Source organism: Schistocerca serialis, chromosome 4 (assembly GCF_023864345.2).
Source record: "Schistocerca serialis cubense isolate TAMUIC-IGC-003099 chromosome 4, iqSchSeri2.2, whole genome shotgun sequence".
In the NCBI taxonomy this organism is placed as follows: domain Eukaryota; kingdom Metazoa; phylum Arthropoda; class Insecta; order Orthoptera; family Acrididae; genus Schistocerca; species Schistocerca serialis.
In genome coordinates this window covers 863,052,608-863,073,713 of record NC_064641.1, presented here as the reverse complement: position 1 = coordinate 863,073,713, position 21,106 = coordinate 863,052,608, and the positions used below count along the sequence as shown (strand labels likewise).

The window sequence follows — 21,106 nt, the reverse complement described above, 5'->3', positions numbered from 1 at the left end:
TGTTGTTTGCCGTTAAAAAACGCTGTATTATGTAAATATCGGATACATATGGCTTAAGAAATGGTGTATACTACCTTATTATATAGCAGAATGAAATTGGCAATTAAAAACAAATACGCCTCGACCCAGAATCGAACCCTCGACCTCCTGGATGCTAAATGAAAACGCTATCCATTCTACCAACTGCACAGCAGTACTTGTCTCTGCTATTAGAGGTATTTACGGTACATGTGACTACAGTGTTGTCAGTTTGCCAATCTTTAACCATCATTTACTGCTGGTAATATGTGTAGGGCGAAATTTTATGACAGACATTTTCGTATTGCTGGTATGTGAGGAATCGCACTACAAAGTTCGAATGCGCGAATTTTTCTTCGTCATGTGTGTGTGTGTATTTTCATCTCTGTTCTGCAAAACAACCTATCCAACCACGAGTGGAATATTTCAAGAACATTTTGATTTTTAATAACACGTGAAACTGTCTCTCCTTGTTACATAGTACCCCATGGGAAATATGTTTCAGTTTAAAACAAACTGACCAAAAATTATGCAGGTGTGATCTATCAGACGTGTATAAAAAGGAAAAAAGCTTAACTTCTACCAGTCTTTTTTGAGATTCACCACCATCAGAAAAAGGCCATTTTCCGAGCAGTTGAGTTTTTTTCATTTTATGTGTACGAATACCAAGAAATTACTGCTGCTGATGACCAAATAGTTTTCTCAACAGTCCTACACATTTTGGAAATATAATAATACATTTAAAACATTTATTCAAAATGCAACCAAAACAGCACAGTATTGCTCAGCATGTCAAAATATTGTTGTAGTTTATGCAGATTAGCGCAGTTAATGATACGTAACGACTATTTAAGGGAAAAAATAAACTTATGCCTTATTCGCAGAACACATATTAACACATGTGACTACCAAATTGTATTACGTTACCCCATCAAGAAACACGAAAAATGTGTATTCCACAGAGTTTAATGCACTCTGCACATCGTATCTTGTGCGCCACTATGCGCTGGATAATGTTTGTTCACACATCCCCAAGTATTCATACAATGCCAACTTTTTCTTCTTTCACGTATTCCTCTTTGTACCTGTAGCAACTACGGTAATTCTTCATTGCTTCTACGAATAAACAAATGGTAGTAACATTCGGTTGGTCCCCACTGCACGAATTGTCTAAGTAGATATGATCTGCGTCCACAGATTTGCAGAAACCTCCAAGACCAGCTTCCAGGATTGCTCACATCTCACAGCGGCACATCACGCATATCTACTGCCCACACGCTATGATCTGTCTGCACACAGCGCACATATCATGTACACGGATCGCTGAATAGTTAACTGAGGTGTCTCCGTCCGTCTCTGGCGATGTGCGACTCTACTTCAACACATTATCTTCTTTGATTAAATATGAAATTCTAAAGATCATCAACTCCGTACCGGAAGACAAACCACTCGTGTGATACATAGCTAATGATTACACGTAATAGTTGTGCATGTAGTTTTGGTGTCATTGTTCAGTCACAGACATACAAATTTTCGCGTATTTTATAATAATCCGGTTTCCCATAAGAGTCAAATCAAACCTTTTTAGAAATCAGTACTGCAAAACAGATACTAATAGCGCTTTCGTGACGTCACGTGGTTTTGGCTCCCTTCCTCTCCTGTGTAGGTCAACGTGTGGTTGGGTTGTGGTGTATGACGGGTTTTTGCTTTAAATTGCACGTTTTTACGAATTTAGTTTGTTAATTCCTATGTAAAAAGAAGATTACTAATCTTCGAAAATGGCACGATACGTGCAAAGACCTGAGAACGCTCTTAAACGAGCTAATGGTAAGTGAATTTTTCGCAATATGGATGGCATGCCTTCTTTAAGTTCTTCGGCTGATTATGTTTAGAATGAACAATATTTCAAGACTTTGTTTTATTCCTTGTTTAAATATTCGTTCAATTCTATAATGATGCGGATGGAAGTATAGGAAGAAGTGAACAGCTGTCGTCAACAAGTATTTGACATTGCATGCCGCCGTTCTTATTAAAACGCTCATTTCCGAACTATATAAATCTGCGTTATTGATATTTTTCTTTTGTATTCGTGACTAGATATATCTCCCCTCGAACCGCTTTTTTTCACTGAGAGCGTTATATGTCTATCTCTTTTGTGAGCGTTTTTCCAGCAGATGGATGAGCTTCAGCAAATTTCGAAGAAATGGCATAATATTATGGATAGATCACAGCCTAATTTATTGGGATCAACCCGATTTAGACACAACTGCCATACTTTCAGTGACACGAATACAAGCAGTTTTTTTTTTTTATGATGCTAATGTGTGAATGAGATAGGTATTGCACCATCCAAAAATGTCATTTTTTAGAAAATAATTCAGCTATTTGCGCTCTACATCACTGTCTTCCAGTGCCTCATCATGTAACACAGATCCGTAAATAGTTGCAAATTCCTTTGAATCTTGTCGATATGGTTAAAGGTATTGTGGAAGTTTTTCTTTACAAAATATATGGATGTTTCTGTTTGGTAGGCAATTTGTTCATGCCCAGATTTCTCAGGAACATAAAAACTTCGGTCTCTAACTAAAGGCAGGGAACTTTCACATATGACCTTTCTTGTTAGTACATTTTTTTAAAAATTTTAAAGTATATTTCAAATGTACTGCATAACCTGTCAGACACAGTAATGTGCATTTCTAGTAGGAGTTTTGAAAGTTTTTAATTCCTGCCATTGCCTGTGTAATGAAGGAAGATTAGTGTTTAACATGCCACTGACATCGAGGTCATTAGAGACGGCGGTGCAGTTAAAGAACAGAAATTTATAGCAAGGCAGAGTTATGGAGAATGTTCATTCCATAGTATTGTTTCTCTTGCTATATTTTTAAAAATAAGATTGAACACGTGGATGCCTTCCTAAAATTAGTTAAGTTTCATTTTCTTCTTATTTACTGCTTCGTTTTAGTTACAGCTATATTTTTTTCGTTGTCTAATTATTCTTCCTGGCTCATTTGGAAGTACAGTTAGCCTACTAGAAACAGTTCTGAAATTGAACAATATTTATAAGTAAGTGTTTAATGTATAGACTTCTTACTGTGTGCAAAAAGTATAGGCAAGTGCCCAGTTATCTATATCGTAATTGATATGAAAGGTAGGATATATATTGAGAATGGAATACTAAATGAAACAAATATTTATCCAGATCGCGAAAGAAAGTGAAATATTTGAGAAGTAGAAAAGAATCTTTAAATTTCACACATGTTAATGTATATTTACTTTGAAAGTGAACCCGTACTAAAGGGTCACTTTTGCTAATGAGGTCATCTTAGGAACAGTACATTTTTATGATGTTGCTGAAGTAAGAAAAGTACTGGCCTTCATTGTTGTTGAGCAACATAATTGATGAAATTTTTGTGTTTACCCTACCTGTATAACTGCTTATCTGATGGCTTCCAGGGGAGCAACAGAAATTTGTTTTTCAGTATTTCGTATAATTATTGATTGAATTTGAAATGAGGTTTAACACAGTTAAAAAAAAAAATATTAGAATTAGTGTACATGTCTTAGAGCAGTATAACTGACTATACACAATTTCTGTAGGTTAATTTCATCCACTATTTTAGAATGAGAGCACTTGGTGACTTGCAACAAACTTGCAAATTTTTATTAATCTTATTTCTTGTTGAACAGGGAAAAAGTTTCATTTATTGTATTTTCACTGTTCATCCAGTAAAATTGCCACATCAAGCATGACATTTTAATTTAATACTTTTTACAACTTACTCTTTTTGCAGACAATATCCACATATACTCTTGAATGTAGCTGCAAAATTGTATCATTGTACAACACACAGTTCAGGAAACATATCACAAACATTGAGATGAGTGAAAAACTAACATTTGTGTAAAACAGAGTGCAAATTACCCAGACTGTACACATCCAGTGTTTGATAGAGCACTTACTGACTTCGAACAAAGTTTAAACACAATTTCAAAGCTTTTTTTTTTACACTTTTCCTCATTTGTATGCTTAACTTCAGATATTCAACACATTAATTTGTTTATGAAGTAATCAGAAATTTGGTGGTCTTTTGTACATGGGAATTAGATTCCTTAAAGATTATGTGATTTACTGTTGTTAATAGAAATCAGCATGTGTATATCAGCAGTGTGCACTGGACCTCACGTGTTTTATTTTTGGTGCTAAATCATTGAATATGTTGTGAGGGGATGGGGGCATGTTATCGACAAAAATCTGCGCAGTGTTACAAAGAGCTTGCTTTTAGGAGGGCACCTATTTGAATCCTATTTCGACCATTTTGGTTTTGCAGGTTCCCCAAAATCATTTCAGACAAATGCCAGACTGGTTCCCTCAAAAAGGACATATGATTGATTTCTTGCCTCAATCCGTATAGTGAGCCATCTCTAACAGTTTCATCATCAACGAGTTATAAGTCCTGACTGTATGTTATGCAGAAGAAAAAAATTGACTGCTTCAGTATCAAATAAGATATTGACTCTTGTTATATATTGCTCACATCCATCATTTGTCATATATTTCAAAAGTTACCAATATGGGGATTACGGAAGTATCAGATTCCAGCCATCTGCTTTGACCCATGATGTCATCAGTATGGTGGAAGTGGCTATTCTAAGCGTCTCCAATATGGCACCTATGATGCAACTACATACACACGGCAACAAACACAAAAATACATATAAGTGAGACAATAACATATCCCTCCAAAAATACAATCAAACTAAAGAGGCAGCTGCTGGAAATTGGGGGGGTTTTAGGGAGGGGCCAAGCTAAATACAACAGTAAAAAAAAAGACACCACAATCCCAAAACACAAAATGACGAACAAAAAACTTACAAAATCTACAGGAATCGGACACTTCTCTTGATCTATATAGGTCAACCGCTGCTGCTGATACCAAAACACCAACATCTACAGCAAATACTACAAAAATTGGAATCGGGCATTTCCCTTGACCACAGCTGATGATACCAAATCACCAATACCTACATAGAAAACTACGAAAATTGGAATCAGTCATTTCCCTTGACCTATATAGGTCAACCATAACTATTGATATGAAAAACCACCACCTACAACTACAAAAAACAAAAACAAAACTCCTCAAAAATTAGATAGAGGGGGGGGGGGGAGGCAATCACGAGAAGACGTCTACAAATACAACCAACTCAAACTTTGCGTTGTAATGACGTCACATGCCTCGACACCCTTACGTCATGGGTCAAAGCAGACGGTGGAACCGGACACTTCCGTTGACACCAAATGTGTCAGCAATACAAGCTGTCAGCTTTGACTAGTGATGTGAGAAATGTAGGAGCTGTCAGTGTGGTTCTATTGATTCACTACTTGAACTCGTCACTAACTGCTTTTTGATATCTTACATGTTGATGTTCCCACCCCAAAATAAATATATTGGCTTGAAGCCTAACCTAGACCTGACCAACCCTACAGGTAAGTCGCCACTGTGACTTAATTCCAACCGAGTGAGGTGGCGCAGTGGTTAGCACACTGGACTCGCATTCGGGAGGACGACGGTTCAATCCCGTCTCCAGCCATCCTGATTTAGGTTTTCCGTGATTTCTCTAAATCGTTTCAGGCAAATGCCGGGATGGTTCCTTTGAAAGGGCACGGCCGATTTCCTTCCCAATCCTTCCGTAACCCGAGCTTGCGCTCCGTCTAATGACCTCGTTGTCGGCGGGACGTTAAACACTAACCACCACCACCACCACCACTTAATTCTAAATATGTGCTGCCAAAATTAATGTGCCATTCAAAGCCAAACAGTCAACATCACAAATCCTATTGACCAGTTTCATGTGTGAAAATAGTTGAGCCACTTTCTAGTACATGAAAGTTAACCCAACTGCAGGAAAGACAAGGCAGCAGTTGTCTGTAGGCAAAGTAAAGAGTGAGCAGTTGTAGTTTTTGAAAAGGGGGAGGGGAGGAGGAGGAGGGCAGCTTTCCTGGAAGTATGCCCAGCAGGATGACTGAGAATCAGTTTCCCATCTAGAAGTGCAGTGCTGAATGGGGAAATTTACATAGATTCAGATTACATTTATTTCTGAACATTAGTTATGTTAATAATTCTTGTGTTGCATGTGATATTAACACATTTGGTGAAAAATACTCTCCTTAAGTGTCTCTGTGCACTGTGTAGTTGAGGTTCCCTCCATATTGATAATGCATAAAACTTCGTATTAGTAAAAAAAAGTATTGTAAAATTCTCTTTTTTTACAGAATTTATTGAAGTGGGAAAGCCAGCAAGGGCGCTAGATACTTTATATGAAGTTTTTCGCAATAAAAAATGGGCATACAATTGGAGCGAGAGTGTCCTGGAACCAATCATGTTCAAATATTTGGACCTGTGTGTCGAGCTGAAGAAATCGCACATTGCAAAGGAAGGGTTATTCCAGTACCGAAACATGTTCCAGTCGGTAAGTGTTGTGTTCTCTAATAGCTTTTATATACTTATGTGTATGGTAATGAAATACAACTCAGAATTTACTGTATTTCAGTCCCGTTCTGCCATCCCAAATCCCACTGTACTCGAGGAGGAATTAATGGTTCTAGAAATTTATTCCTCCTCGCATCCAGCAGGACATACACGCCCCACTTCAAATAATTTTTTTTTACTGGGGATTAGGATTTGTAAAAAGAAGAAAGTACCTTTATTATGTGAACAAATTTATTTATTCACAGCTTAACAAATGTATGAATTTTTTTTCAAAACGTAGCTGAATACATAGTTGTATATAAAAACAAAGATGAGGTGACTTACCGAACAAAAGCGCTGGCAGGTTGATAGACACACAAACAAACACAAACATACACACAAAATTCAAGCTTTCGCAACAAACTGTTGCCTCATCAGGAAAGAGGGAAGGAGAGGGGAAGACGAAAGGAAGTGGGTTTTAAGGGAGAGGGTAAGGAGTCATTCCAATCCCGGGAGCGGAAAGACTTACCTTAGGGGGAAAAAAGGACAGGTATACACTTGCACACACGCACATATCCATCCACACATACAGACACAAGCAGACATATTTAAAGACAAAGAGTTTGGGCAGAGATATCAGTCGAGGCAGAAGTGTAGAGGCAAAGAAGTTGTTGAAAGACAGGTGAGGTATGAGTGGCGGCAACTTGAAATTAGCGGAGATTGAGGCCTGGCGGATGACGAGAAGAGAGGATATACTGAAGGGCAAGTTCCCATCTCCGGAGTTCGGATAGGTTGGTGTTGGTGGGAAGTATCCAGATAACCCGGACGGTGTAACACTGTGCCAAGATGTGCTGGCTGTGCACCAAGGCATGTTTAGCCACAGGGTGATCCTCATTACCAACAAACACTGTCTGCCTGTGTCCATTCATGCGAATGGACAGTTTGTTGCTGGTCATTCCCACATAGAATGCATCACAGTGTAGGCAGGTCAGTTGGTAAATCACGTAGGTGCTTTCACACGTGGCTCTGCCTTTGATCGTGTACACCTTCCGGGTTACAGGACTGGAGTAGGTGGTGGTGGGAGGGTGCATGGGACAGGTTTTGCATCGGGGGCGGTTACAAGGATAGGAGCCAGAGGGTAGGGAAGGTGGTTTGGGGATTTCATAGGGATGAACTAACAGGTTACGAAGGTTAGGTGGACGGCGAAAAGACACTCTTGGCGGAGTGGGGAGGATTTCATGAAGGATGGATCTCATTTCAGGGCAGGATTTGAGGAAGTCGTATCCCTGCTGGAGAGCCACATTCAGAGTCTGGTCCAGTCCCGGAAAGTATCCTGTCACAAGTGGGGCACTTTTGTGGTTCTTCTGTGGGGGATTCTGGGTTTGAGGGGACGAGGAAGTGGCTCTGGTTATTTGCTTCTGTACCAGGTCGGGAGGGTAGTTGCGGGATGCGAAAGCTGTTTTCAGGTTGTTGGTGTAATGATTCAGGGATTCCGGACTGGAGCAGATTCGTTTGCCACGAAGACCTAGGCTGTAGGGAAGGGACCGTTTGATGTGGAATGGGTGGCAGCTGTCATAATGGAGGTACTGTTGCTTGTTGGTGGGTTTGATGTGGACGGACGTGTGAAGTTGGCCATTGGACAGGTGGAGGTCAACGTCAAGGAAAGTGGCATGGGATTTGGAGTAGGACCAGGTGAAACTGATGGAACCAAAGGAGTTGAGGTTGGAGAGGAAATTCTTTCAACAACTTCTTTGCCTCTACACTTCTGCCTCGACTGATATCTCTGCCCAAACTCTTTGTCTTTAAATATGTCTGCTTGTGTCTGTATGTGTGGATGGATATGTGCGTGTGTGCAAGTGTATACCTGTCCTTTTTTCCCCCTAAGGTAAGTCTTTCCGCTCCCGGGATTGGAATGACTCCTTACCCTCTCCCTTAAAACCCACTTCCTTTCGTCTTCCCCTCTCCTTCCCTCTTTCCTGATGAGGCAACAGTTTGTTGCGAAAGCTTGAATTTTGTGTGTATGTTTGTGTTTGTTTGTGTGTCTATCGACCTGCCAGCGCTTTTGTTCGGTAAGTCACCTCATCTTTGTTTTTATATATAATTTTTCCCACGTGGAATGTTTCCTTCCATTATATTGAATACATAGTTGTTTATAGCAGCTGCATATGAAATTAATCCATATCTCTTGCTTCCGTGTTCTGCATTGCTTCCTGTGCTCCTCACTGAAAACTGTTTTCTGAGTGTGTCTCAATGCACATCATCATCCAAATAGAAGAGTGTGTATCAACAGTAAAATGTTGTTGTTGTTGTTGTTGTTGTTGTTGTGGTCTTCAGTCCTGAGACTGGTTTGGTGCAGCTCTCCATGCTAATCTATCCTGTGCAAGCTCCTTCATCTCCCATTACCTACTGCAACCTACATCCTTCTGAATCTGCTTAGTGTATTCATCTCTTCGTCTCCCTCTACGATTTTTACCCTCCACGTTGCCCTCCAATACTAAATTTGTGATCCCTTGATGCCTCAGGACATGTCCTACCAACCGATCTCTTCTTCTAGTCAAGTTGTGCCACAAACTTCTCTTCACCCTAATCATATTCAATACCTCCTCATTAGTTACATGATCTACCCACCTTACCTTCAACATTTTTCTGTAGCACCACATTTCGAAAGCTTCTATTCTCTTCCTGTCCAAACTATTTATTGTCCATGTTTCACTTCCATACATGGCTACACTCCATACAAATACTTTCAGAACGACTTCCTGACACTTAAATCTATACTCGATGTTAACAAATTTCTCTTCTTCAGAAACGCTTTCCTTGCCATTGCCAGTCTACATATTATATCCTCTCTACTTCGACCATCATCAGTTATTTTGCTCCCCAAATAGCAAAACTCCTTCACTACTTTAAGTGTCTCATTTCCTAATCTAATTCCCTCAGCATCATCCGACTTAATTCGACTACATTCCATTATCCTTGTTTTACTTTTGTTGATATTCATCTTATACCCTCCTTTCAAGACACTGTCCATTCCAGTCAACTGCTCTTCCAAGTCCTTTGCTGTCTCTGACAGAATTACAATGTCATCGGCGAACCTCAAAGTATTTATTTCTTCTCCCTAGATTTTAGTACCTACTCCAAATTTTTCTTTTGTTTCTTTTACTGCTTGCTCAATATACAGATTGAATAACATCGGGGAGAGGCTACAACCCCGTCTCACTCCCTTCCCAACCACTGCTTCCCTTTCATGACCCTCAACTCTTGTAACTGCCATCTGGTTTCTGTACAAATTGTAAATAGCCTTTCGCTCCCTGTGTTTTACCCCTGCCACCTTTAGAATTTGAAAGAGAGTATTCCAGTCAACATTGTCAAAAACTTTCTCTAAGTCTACAAATCCTAGAAACGTAGGTTTGCCTTTCCTTAATCTTTCTTCTAAGATAAGTCGTAAGGCCAGTATTGCCTCACGTGTTCCAACATTTCTACGGAATCCAAACTGATCTTCCCCGAGGTTGGCTTCTACCAGTTTTTCCATTCGTCTGTAAATAATTCGCGTTAGTATTTTGCAGCTGTGGCTTATTAAACTGATAGTTTGGTAATTTTCTCGTCTGTCAACACCTGCTTTTTTTGGGATTGGAATTATTATATTCTTCTTGAAGTCTGAGGGTATTTCGCCTGTCTCGTACATCTTGCTCACCAGATGGTAGAGTTTTGTCAGGACTGGCTCTCCCAAGGCCGTCAGTAGTTCTAATGGAATGTTGTCTACTCCTGGGGCCTTGTTTTGACTTAGGTCTTTCAGTGCTCTGTCAAACTCATCACGCAGTATCGTATCTCCCATTTCATCTTCATCTACATCCTCTTCCATTTCCATAGTATTGTCCTCAAGTACATCGCCCTTGTATAGACCCCCTATATACTCCTTCCACCTTTCTGCTTTCCCCTCTTTGCTTAGAACTGGGTTTCCGTCTGAGCTCTTGATATTCATACAAGTGGCTCTCCTTTCTCCAAAGGTCTCTTCAATTTTCCTGTAGGCTGTATCTATCTTACTCCTAGTGAGATAAGCCTCTACATCCTAAAATTTTCCTCTAGCCATGCCTGCTTAGCCATTTTGCACTTCCTGTCAATCTCATTTTTGAGAAGTTTGTATTCCTTTTTGCCTGCTTCATTTACTGCATTTTTATATTTTCGCCTTCCATCCATTAAATTCAATATTTCTTCTATTACCCAAGGATTTCTACCAGCCCTCATCTTTTTACCTACTTGATCCTCTGCTGCTTTCACTACTTCATCCCTCAGAGCTACCCATTCGTCTTTTACTGTATTTCTTTCCCCCATTCCTGTCAATTGTTCACTTATGGTGTCCCTGAAACTCTGTACAACCTCTGGTTCTTTCAGTTTATCCAGGTCCCATCTCCTTAAATTCCCACCTTTTTGCAACTTCTTCAGTTTTAATCTACAGTTCATAACTAATAGATTGTGGTCAGTCCACATCTGCCCCTGGAAATGTCTTACAATTTAAAACCTGGTTCCTAAATCTCTGTCTTACCATTATATAATCTATCTGATACCTTTTAGTATCTCCAGGATTCTTCCATGTGTACAACCGTCTTTTATGATTCTTGAACCAAGTGTTCGCTATGATTAAGTTATGCTCTGTGCAAAATTTTACCAGGCGGCTTCCTCTTTCATTTCTTAGCCCCAATCCATATTCACCTACTATGTTCCCTTCTCTCCCTTTTCCTACTGTCGAATTCCAGTCACCCATGACTATTAAATTTTCATCTCCCTTCACTACCTGAATAATTTCTTTTATCTCATCATACATTTCTTCAATTTCTTCGTCATCTGCAGAGCTAGTTGGCATATAAACTTGTACTGCTGTAGTAGGCATGGGCTTCGTGTCTATCTTGGCCACAATAATGCTTTCACTATGCTGTTGGTAGTATCTTACCCGCACTCCTATTTTTTATTCATTATTAAACCTACTCCTGCATTACCCCTACCATAGCGCACTGGTCAGTAAAATGGCAAGATAATAAGCCACTTACAGTTTTGTCAGCTGTTCACCACCCAAAGATATGAGATCAATCACAAGGAAAATACTGGTGGTACATAATCAGGTAGATCCTGCCCAACATCCATAGCAGAGTACACATCTACACTGGTTTGATCAATAGCAGTGGAGGAAAATGTAACCAGCTTTCTTTTCACCTTAATGGTGTAAGGCAGCTTTTCACTTGGAGAAATAGAGGAGGACAAGTCGAGAACTCTTCAGGAAAAGCAAACCACGAATTTTCCCATTTCATATCAAATAAAGAAAAAAATAATAAGATTACAGAACTGAATGAAATAAATAAATGTAACAATGTAGACACAAGTATGAACAAATGGCGCATAGAAATTCTCTACACACATTGGTTATAAGGCAAAATCTCTAAACGAATTTAAAAGCCTTTTTTTCTATGGATATGTGCACAAATCTGTACATTTGTAGCAAACAATGTAAAAAAGACCACAAGTACCTTTACTGAGTTTATCAATTGCAGACAGGGAAGAAGTACATAAGACTGCCAAAACATAAGACAGTTAATGCGCAACTGATATGATTAAACAATATCTTGTGAATTAGGTGCCAAACAGTGAGCCTGTTGGTTCCAAACTGCTGATACCTTCAACACTAGATTGCACCACATTACAGATCTGTCATTCATATCCTTGTGAACCTAGGGAAAGAAATTTGTATGTGGGACACACATAGCGCACTGGTCAAGAAATGGCTAAGTCTAGCCTGCTGAGCGGTGACATAGTGTTACAGGAGATAGAAGTGATCTACCTGTATTATTTAACAAATATAAGTTCTGACCTCAGTTGTTATGTTGTAATTGGTAGTTTCGTCCAAATTAAATCATCTCCATACCTAAAACCAAAATACAAGATGATGGTTGCTGCAATCAATGTCAAATGGTGCACCTCTTTACAACCAGTGATGTGCATCAGCCAACACTGGTAATAGCTAATTATCAGCCTTTTAGTTTTTGATTTGGAGATGGGATAATTTCGTCAAATCCAATAATTACAGCTAAATAAAAACATAATTGAGGCTGTTTTGTTCATAGAATATGACAAGCATGTTCTGTGGTCAGAGTCTACAGTTACTGTAATAGGTGTAAGTCAGATGAATAAGTGTGCTAGGAATGATATAAACCATTGTGTGGAGTAATTAAGGTAGATAACAAACAAAGTTAAAGTATATTGAAAGGGAGGAACTGTCAAATTTTATGGCCCAAGATAGGAAAAATGAAAATATAGCCATGCTTTCTCTGTACAGAACTCTAAATTGTGACATTTTAATGTGGTTTAGGATCCAATTCTACATCACAAAACTGTCATTTGTAAAAGTCTGCTGGGATTCGTTATACTTCTGTTGAGTCTTGTACGTTAAACTATTCTTGCAGATTCCGTAGTTAAAGGAAACATCTCATGTGTAAAAAGACCCTTATTTACTGAAGAATGTACCCAGTTTGCGACCTACTTCCCAATTGGGGTTACCACTATAGTAGTCAGCAGTGTAGTTTACTGTTATGGAACCCATAAGCTATATTCTCAGTTGAAACCCACCTAGCCTCATGAAGCCAAGAGAGAGTTGTGTGAGTAAATGAGCAATTCAACAGACTGTTTCTCTTTAGCAGTGTCTCAGATAGTTTGCATTATTTTATCCATTGGTAAATAACATGATTTTGACTTAAAAGGTTAATTCTATTTCATTTGGAATTCCACATCATGTGTGTGGCTTTCAACACTAAAAAAAATGGGATGTCAAACTCCATCAGTGTCTGTAGTACTTTATCAGTCTGTGCGACTTCCATTGTCTCACAGCAGTGCTTAGCAATCCTTCGTGGAATTCACAGGAACATGATCCACAAATACAGGGTGAGGCAGGGAAGTACGCTTGCTTTCGAAATGACGTTGTGAAGGGAGGGAAGGTATTGGCAGAGTTGAGATGGTCCCTAACGATGCAATAGCAGCGGAAGTTTTCCCTTAGTGCCATTGCAGTTGCAAACCTGGCTTGGTTGAATGAACCATATGCTTTTGCTGTCGAAATGTCCTTTTCCCCAAAACCAGTCTATTGTCTCAATGCAGCATGCAGTGCATACTCATCATGTCTGTTGTTTGTGGTGTAGTGACTAGCGTTGTTGCCTCTTGATCACAGGTTTGACTACTGACAGGGTTGGGGATTTTCTCCACCTGGGTCTGGGAGTTTGTGTTGTCCTCATCATTCCATCATCATTCGTGAAAGTGGAGAGACTGGACTGTGTAAAGATTGGGAATTTGTACGGGCACCGATAACTGCGCAGTTGAGTGCCTCACAGACCGAACGTCGCCATCATACTCGTCATCAAATTCCCCCCTTGAAATGCTTTTAGGAGGTTGATTTGGCAATCTCCAAAGCATTCTGCTTTCAAGCAAGTATCCACCTAGCACTTTCTAATTGTACTGTGTATCAGATTTTCCACGAAGACCTTCACTTCAACACGTACAAGATGGTCATTGTTCAGGAACTATCACAATGATACTGACAAAATTGATTACAGGCTTGTGAAATGTTGATTCCAAACTTTGCTCAAGATGCCCATGATTTTTGTGATGAATTGCACTTCCATGTTTTTGGGTGTGTTAACAAGCAGAATATGCATCATTGGAGTGGTGAGAACCCTAGGGCAATTCACAAGGGCACTCTACACGGTGAGGAAATGAGTTTGGTGTGCAATCAGTGGTGAAAACATCATTGGGTCTTACTTTTTGATGACAATGACCGTGCTTCACCATCCATTCTGAGTGTTATGTCAACATAATCCAACAATTTGTTTGAACCACCATTTCAGCAGATGGATTTGGGACTAATGTCGTTTCAGCAGGATGGTGCCATGGTGCACACTGTTAGAAATTCTATTACTGTGTTGAGGAAAATCTGCCCTGGTTGCTTTCTCTCTCCATATGGTGACATTCCATTCCATGGTCTGCACCGCTCACCATGTTTAACTTCATATGACTATTTTTTATGGGGCTACCTCGAGAGAGATTTATAAACGTCAACCCAGGTCCCTACGGATCTCGAAGCATGCAATATGCCTTGAAGTAGGCCTCATTCCGAAATCATTGCTTTAAAAAGTTACTTGGAACTTCAGAAACTGGCTGCATCAGTGCATTAACAGTGAGGTACATAATTTGCAAGGCCTGTTGTTTGACACCTCACAAAATTCATTTATAGTTGTACCCTACTGATTTCAATGTATAATTTTGCTCCATAATGGCTTTTTATTAATTAATACACTGCCCCAACCTGTATATTGATGAAGTGTGTATTTTGCTTGATTCTAATTCTAATCGCATAAAGACTTCCTTTTGCCAGTGTTCTACTCACTTCTTTTATATCTGGCTTTACCTAGAGAGAACACCTTAAAAAGCTGTGAGTTGTGATAACTAGCTCTAAATTTTCTATACTTACCTTTAATTACAGTTGTGGGGTTAATAAATGTAAAGAGAATAGCAATATCAGTGGTTTTACTTGTTGTGATGTATCTGCTGATCTTTAGCTTGAATAATTTTCTGCAGTATCTAGTTTGCAAATACGTTATTGACTTAAGTTTTCTAGTTCTCCTCTCGCATGTCTTACACCAAGATAGCTGTGAAAGTGTGCATAAAAGTTTTTGTGCTTTGTTAATCCTTTTCACAGTTTGTAATTATTGGCGTAATTACTGTGACAGCTATGATATTATGTTTTATAACTGTTGCTTGGGACTGTAGGAGTAATATTTATTTCTGCAATCTCTTGTGAGTTCCATGAAGTTGTAGTGTACTCAGTCCTAGCTAGTCTTTCATTCCTTATTCACAATTTTGATGAAACTCTTTACTTCATAGCAACCCATAAGCCACCTCTGTACCCACAAAGGTGGGGCAGTGGCTAAAGTACTGGACTCTCATCTGAGAGGAACAGGGTTCCAATCCCCTTTCAGCCTTGTAGATGAAGGCTTTCTGTAGTTTCCCTTTGAATGCCGAGATGGGTCCTCTGAAAAGGACATTGCCAATTTTTCTTTCGTGCAGTGTCCTTCTGCAGTTGGAGCTCATGTTCTGGCTGTAATGACCTCATTGATGTGCTGTAAATTTGTGCTTACTGTAATATTTTCTTTTCAGGTAAATGTTTCTTCACTAGAGAATGTGATTCGCGGATATTTGAGAACAGCTGAGGAGAGAACAGAATCAGCTCGTGAGCAGTCACAACAAGCTGTGGTAGACATTGATGATCTTGATATGTTGGCTACACCGGAGAGCATACTCCTAAGGTAATACTACTTTGTGAATCTGTAGCCACAAAATGAATATTTTTTTTCATTAACTGCCTGTTCCATAGACCACTTTCATGCTAAGTATTAAGATGTAAATTCACCTGTAAAATAAGAGGGTTGATTCAAAAGTAGGGTAGGGTTCCCAAAGCGGTAGATCCTCTAGGAGAGGTGTTTGGCAAAACCCAGCAACAGTGCCGTGCACAGCAACTGGCCACACTCTCCATCCCTACCTTCCTTGCTTCTCTCCGCCATTCACTATTTGCCTAGCAATCGTCTGCAGTGAGAATTTTTATTGTCACTACTGCCGAGTGTGGAAGCTGTGCAGTTAACAGGTTTTTAAACATATTCAACTGTGCGAAGTTTATGCCAAAAAGTGTGTGGGCATTCAACATGTCTGCAAATGGTGTAGGGTGTGCATTACCGGCCACGTGGACTTCCACAATTATGATTTGAGTGGAAGACCATTCATTTCAGACGAGACCACTGAAAAGGTCGAGAGAAAAATGCTCGAAAATTGAAGGGTAACGATCTATCGAGCTTAGTTGAGAGAATTTTGTCTGAAAAGTTGGCATATCACAAGGTTTGCATGTGATGCATCCAACAAATGCTTGCAGAAGACCTCAAGCAGCAATGTGTTGACTGTGTCAGACAGTTTCTCAAACAATTTGGAGACGAGGGCAGAATTGTTGGAATCTGTCGTTATGGGCACCAAAATGTAGCTGTTTCATTTCACACCCGAAACTTAACAACAGCGTGGTTCCACCCATAATCACATAAGCTGAAAAATTTTAAACAAAAGCAGTCTGCTGGCAGAGTGATAGCTATTGTGTTTTGGGACTGTAAGGGATATTGCTGAATGACTTCATCTCCTGGAATGATGATAAGCTGAGACAGGTGTGTGATGTGCCAAGAGAACTCTGATGTGTGATTCAGAGCCACTATAGAGGAAAATTGAACAAAGCATTGATGCTGCCTCATAACACCACTCAAACCTTCATCTGTAATCAAACTCAGGATCTCCTGATAAGTTTTGGCTGGACCGTCATTCTCCCCCACCCCTCCTCATACAGTGTGGACGCAGCCCCTAGTGATTATCACTTAATCCTGAAATTCATGAAACATTTGGGTGGGCTACACTTCCAAGTCAAATGGGTTGCAGGCAAGTTTTGCAACATGTTGATAAAATAGTTGGAGCACTGTCTCCAAAAATGAGTGAATAGAAACGGCTATTATATAGAGAAATATATTAATGTTTAAGCATTAAATCAATGTAAATGGTTCTGAAAATAACCAGTGCTTTCTGTTTTTAAAAAAATAGGGAAACCCTACCTTTAAATTGACACTCATATTTACGTGGCTATATATTTTATATGCCATTATGTGCCGTCATTTACAGTTACGTAATTAGGTACTAACGACTCTTCTACAAATGTGATAAACAAGTAAAAGTTATTTAACTTTTGTATTTCAAGAGTGGGTAAGTGAAGAATAGATGTTTGCTCTTAAGTGGTTTTGTGGAGAAATATTGGTGCCAGTCCCTGTGATTGCAAGAATATGCGCCAATAGCTGGTTGTAAGTAACCAGTGAGGGACAGCTGAATGTAAAGGAGTATCTGGTAGCAGCAATATGAAGCAGTTCTATTGAATTCTGATGATGAAGTACACCTTGAATGTGTGATGTATTTGCAAAACAGTAGTCAGTAATGTGCAGCAGCTACTGCATTAGTGTGAAAAACAATTGTGGTGGCATTAGTTTAATGTAAACTCTTTTGTCTGATTCTAACCATAACCTTGGGCTATGTGGTGACTTCAGTCTGTGGTAGGAATAACTGTTGTGATAAACAAAGTGGTAACAGATGATGATGGAAAGAGAAATAGCAAAGAGAAGGCTAAGAGACAGATGGCTAAAGGAGTGGAAGAAACATTTGGGAAAGACCCTGCCAGTGATGGGAAACTTTACATAATGAAATGAAGATGAGGACGATGATGCAACTTCATTTATTGGGATTGTAAACTGTGGGAGCGGCTAACATGTTAAGGTAACTGTCATACATTCCGTCACAATGGTTTGTACTGTTGAATGAGCTTCTAATTGCTGACCAAACGCCCTTATGATATAAACAGCTATGTAGATTTTAAATGTAACTGTGTTTTGCAACGCCCATACATGTAAAACCAGGTAAGACCAGAAACGCGCTGAAATTATTATTTTGCGTGGATAAATGTGTCTTTATAATGATAAGAAGTATGACTTTCCCAGTGAGGTAAAACCAGAAAAAGTATTTTTAATTATCCTACCCTTGTGCCTCAGAACACCCATCTCCGTGCCACTTTGTTGCCTCAGGCAAACCTCCTTTTTTCTTCAAGTTATGACTCTCCTCTAAATGGCCATTTCCACTGAATTTCATTTGTATACAAACATCTATACTAAGTTGGCTCCAGTTAACATCATTAGGTTTCCATATAAATCTCTTTTGTAGCTAAAAACCATTCCTGCTCCTGTACGCCGAGAGGTTATCATCTTTGTAATGTTTACCATCCTTATTTTGCTGCTAGAAAATCACACCCTCTTCCGTGCAGAATTCTTTGAATAATATTCGCTTTTAGTATCTTCATATTGTGCAATTGGTAACATTCGTGCTAACATAGAGACTCATGTCTTCATATCCCTTTCCACATTTCTGCTCCTTTGTAATCAATACATGCAGCAAACACCAATATGTTATGTTGTTTTTCAGCTATAGATCACTTCAAAAGCTCCATTTCATCATATTATTGGTGGCAATAAAATGTTTCACTTTTCTCATCTCTCATTAAGTACTTAGGCCTACAACCATTGTTCTGTTACATATGTCAGTATTGTGTTCAACATAGCACCTGAATATGAATATTCAAATATGAATAATTATTTTGTTGCCATTTTGCTTCTCTATTCTTGCACAGCATTCTCCTTCCCATGCTGTATTTGTATCTGTATTTCTCAGGCTCTCAGTGCATCTCAGCAATTTTAGAACTATATAATCATTTTAATGACTTCATTTGTCAATGTTTTTGTTTCACTGTTTTGTTTCTTTTATGTTCTATTGTGTCCTTTTTGAGCTGTCAACTGTTTTGATATTCTGGCATTTGAGTATGTTATGTTAATTCATCACAGCCTTTAATTTAAAACTTATTTTAATTCAGTAGGACAGTTTTGGTAGAATGTAATTAATTTAGGAGTAAAGGACACCATTTGGTGATTATCACTAGCATTGAATTGTTGACAGGCGCACACAAAAGAGAAAGAACTTGCTGGTTTTTGGGATAAATCCTTTGTTGAGCCGCCCCCCTCCCTTTTTGCCTCCACACACACACCACACACACACACACACACACACACACACACACACACACACACACAACCTCCTTGTTCCCCTACATTGTGCCATCTGGGTACACAGTGACGAGCTTGCATTTCAGCAGGTCGACTATGCTGGGATGGATAGGAGGATAGAGAGGTAAGAGGCAGGAAGACTTGTTAGGTTGGGTAGGTAGTGGTGTGGAAGGAGGCAGTGGGTTTGCTGGGTAAGAATGCCTGGGGGATGGGGTAGCAGATGCACAGGCTACCGTATTTACTCGAATCTAAGTCTCACCTGAAAAAATGAGACTCGAAATAAAGGAAAACAAAAATTCCCGAATCTAAGCCGCACTTGAAATTTGAGAGAGAAATTGAATTCAAGGGGAGAGAAGGTTTTAGGCCGCACCTCCAAATCGAAACAAAGTTCGTCCATTGTAATATGAGACACAATTTAGGTTGAATGAACGACGATACAGCTACAGTAGTTTGGTTCGAGTCGTAAGCTTAGCAGTTTACAGAATGAGATTTTCACTCTGCAGCGGAGTGTGCGCTTATATGAAACTTCCTGGCAGATTAAAACTGTGTGCCCGACCGAGACTCGAACTCGGGACCTTTGCCTTTCGCGTTTGGAAGGTAGGAGACGAGGTACTGGCAGAAGTAAAGCTGTGAGTACCGGGCGTGAGTCGTGCTTCGGTAGCTCAGTTGGTAGAGCACTTGCCCACGAAAGGCAAAGGTCCCGAGTTCGAGTCTCGGTCAGGCACACAGTTTTAATCTGCCAGGAAGTTTCTTAGCAGTTTAGCTTTACCAGGTAGCCATTGCTATGCGTCAGGCGCTCTGTCCTTATTTATACGGGTACCCTTCCTTTTTCACAAGCTTCGTCTGGTTTGAATCAATTGCTTATTTTGCTTTGATCTGATAAGTGTGTTTTCTTTGTTATAGGTGTTTATGTCACTCTAAGCTGAAAATGCATTACTGTTCTGTGTCATGCATTGGTTGTCGCATTCTGATAGTGCATGTTCACGGCCTGTCGCCGCTCGCGGCATGGCTTGCTTTTGTGCACGCTACTGCCGCTTACAATTAAAAAAAAAAGAGGGATCATCTCATTAGCGAAACAATGGCAAGAGACTGCTATTTGTTGTTACTTACGCTGCTGCTTTCTTTGATAATGATCAACAAGAACCAAATAATAGACTGCGTATAATTGAACATGTTCTGAACGAGAGTTAGGCGAAAATTTTTCTCCGTTTGAAAATCTTTGCGGCCGCTTGTTTAGTACAACAAATTCTGCACAGAAATTAGTCATCTTAGATTTAAAAATCTAGTCAGTTGCCGTGCTTCGTTTCTGACTGTGTCACTATTAGGCATAAGAATAATACGAATATAAACATGACACGATACGTATATTCTTCCGCGTTTGCTGTTGTCTCACTCTAGTTTTGTAGTTTATTAGGCAATAGGATTTAAATGAGATAGTAGCAAACACGAAAGAATACATGGCAAAATGTTTATATTTGTATTGTTCTTATGGTGAAGAGAATACTGCATGTGATTCACATTTCATCAGGTTCCGATTAGCAACCATGTCTTCTCACAGGTAGAAAAAAATTCAGAACATAGAGTTGGCCATATTGACAAACATCCCAAACAATCTTGCCAGTCGGATTTTCGTAGTATATTGAAATTCTGCTACATTCAAAGATGAACAACACGGAATTTGTATTTACTTCGTTGGATAATGTATGAAAATGCAGTGGTCGAAACTCGGGGCGGAGGAAAAAAAGCTCGTCTTCCACCTTTTTTTTTTAAATTTATTTACTGACGCGGAGGTTTTGGCGCCAGTATTTACCTTTGTGCCTACAAAGCATGCCTGTGTAGTGCTACATATATTCGACGGCAGAAGTTAGTTCTGGAGGCACCTACCTACATTTTTCAGAACTTCCA

At 39.5% G+C, this 21,106-nt stretch overlaps 1 protein-coding gene across 1 annotated transcript in view; it reads left to right on the top strand.

The window, feature by feature from the left end:
* Positions 1 to 1,468: 1,468 nt before the first annotated feature.
* LOC126473515 (eukaryotic translation initiation factor 3 subunit A) overlaps positions 1,469 to 21,106 on the top strand; it is a 70,483-nt gene continuing 50,845 nt past the window's right edge. The window contains exons 1-3 of the mRNA XM_050100617.1: positions 1,469 to 1,845; positions 6,293 to 6,489; positions 15,678 to 15,826. Of these exons, the coding sequence (XP_049956574.1) occupies positions 1,797 to 1,845; positions 6,293 to 6,489; positions 15,678 to 15,826 (395 nt within the window). The 5' untranslated portion in view covers positions 1,469 to 1,796. The remainder of the gene's footprint in view (positions 1,846 to 6,292; positions 6,490 to 15,677; positions 15,827 to 21,106) is intronic.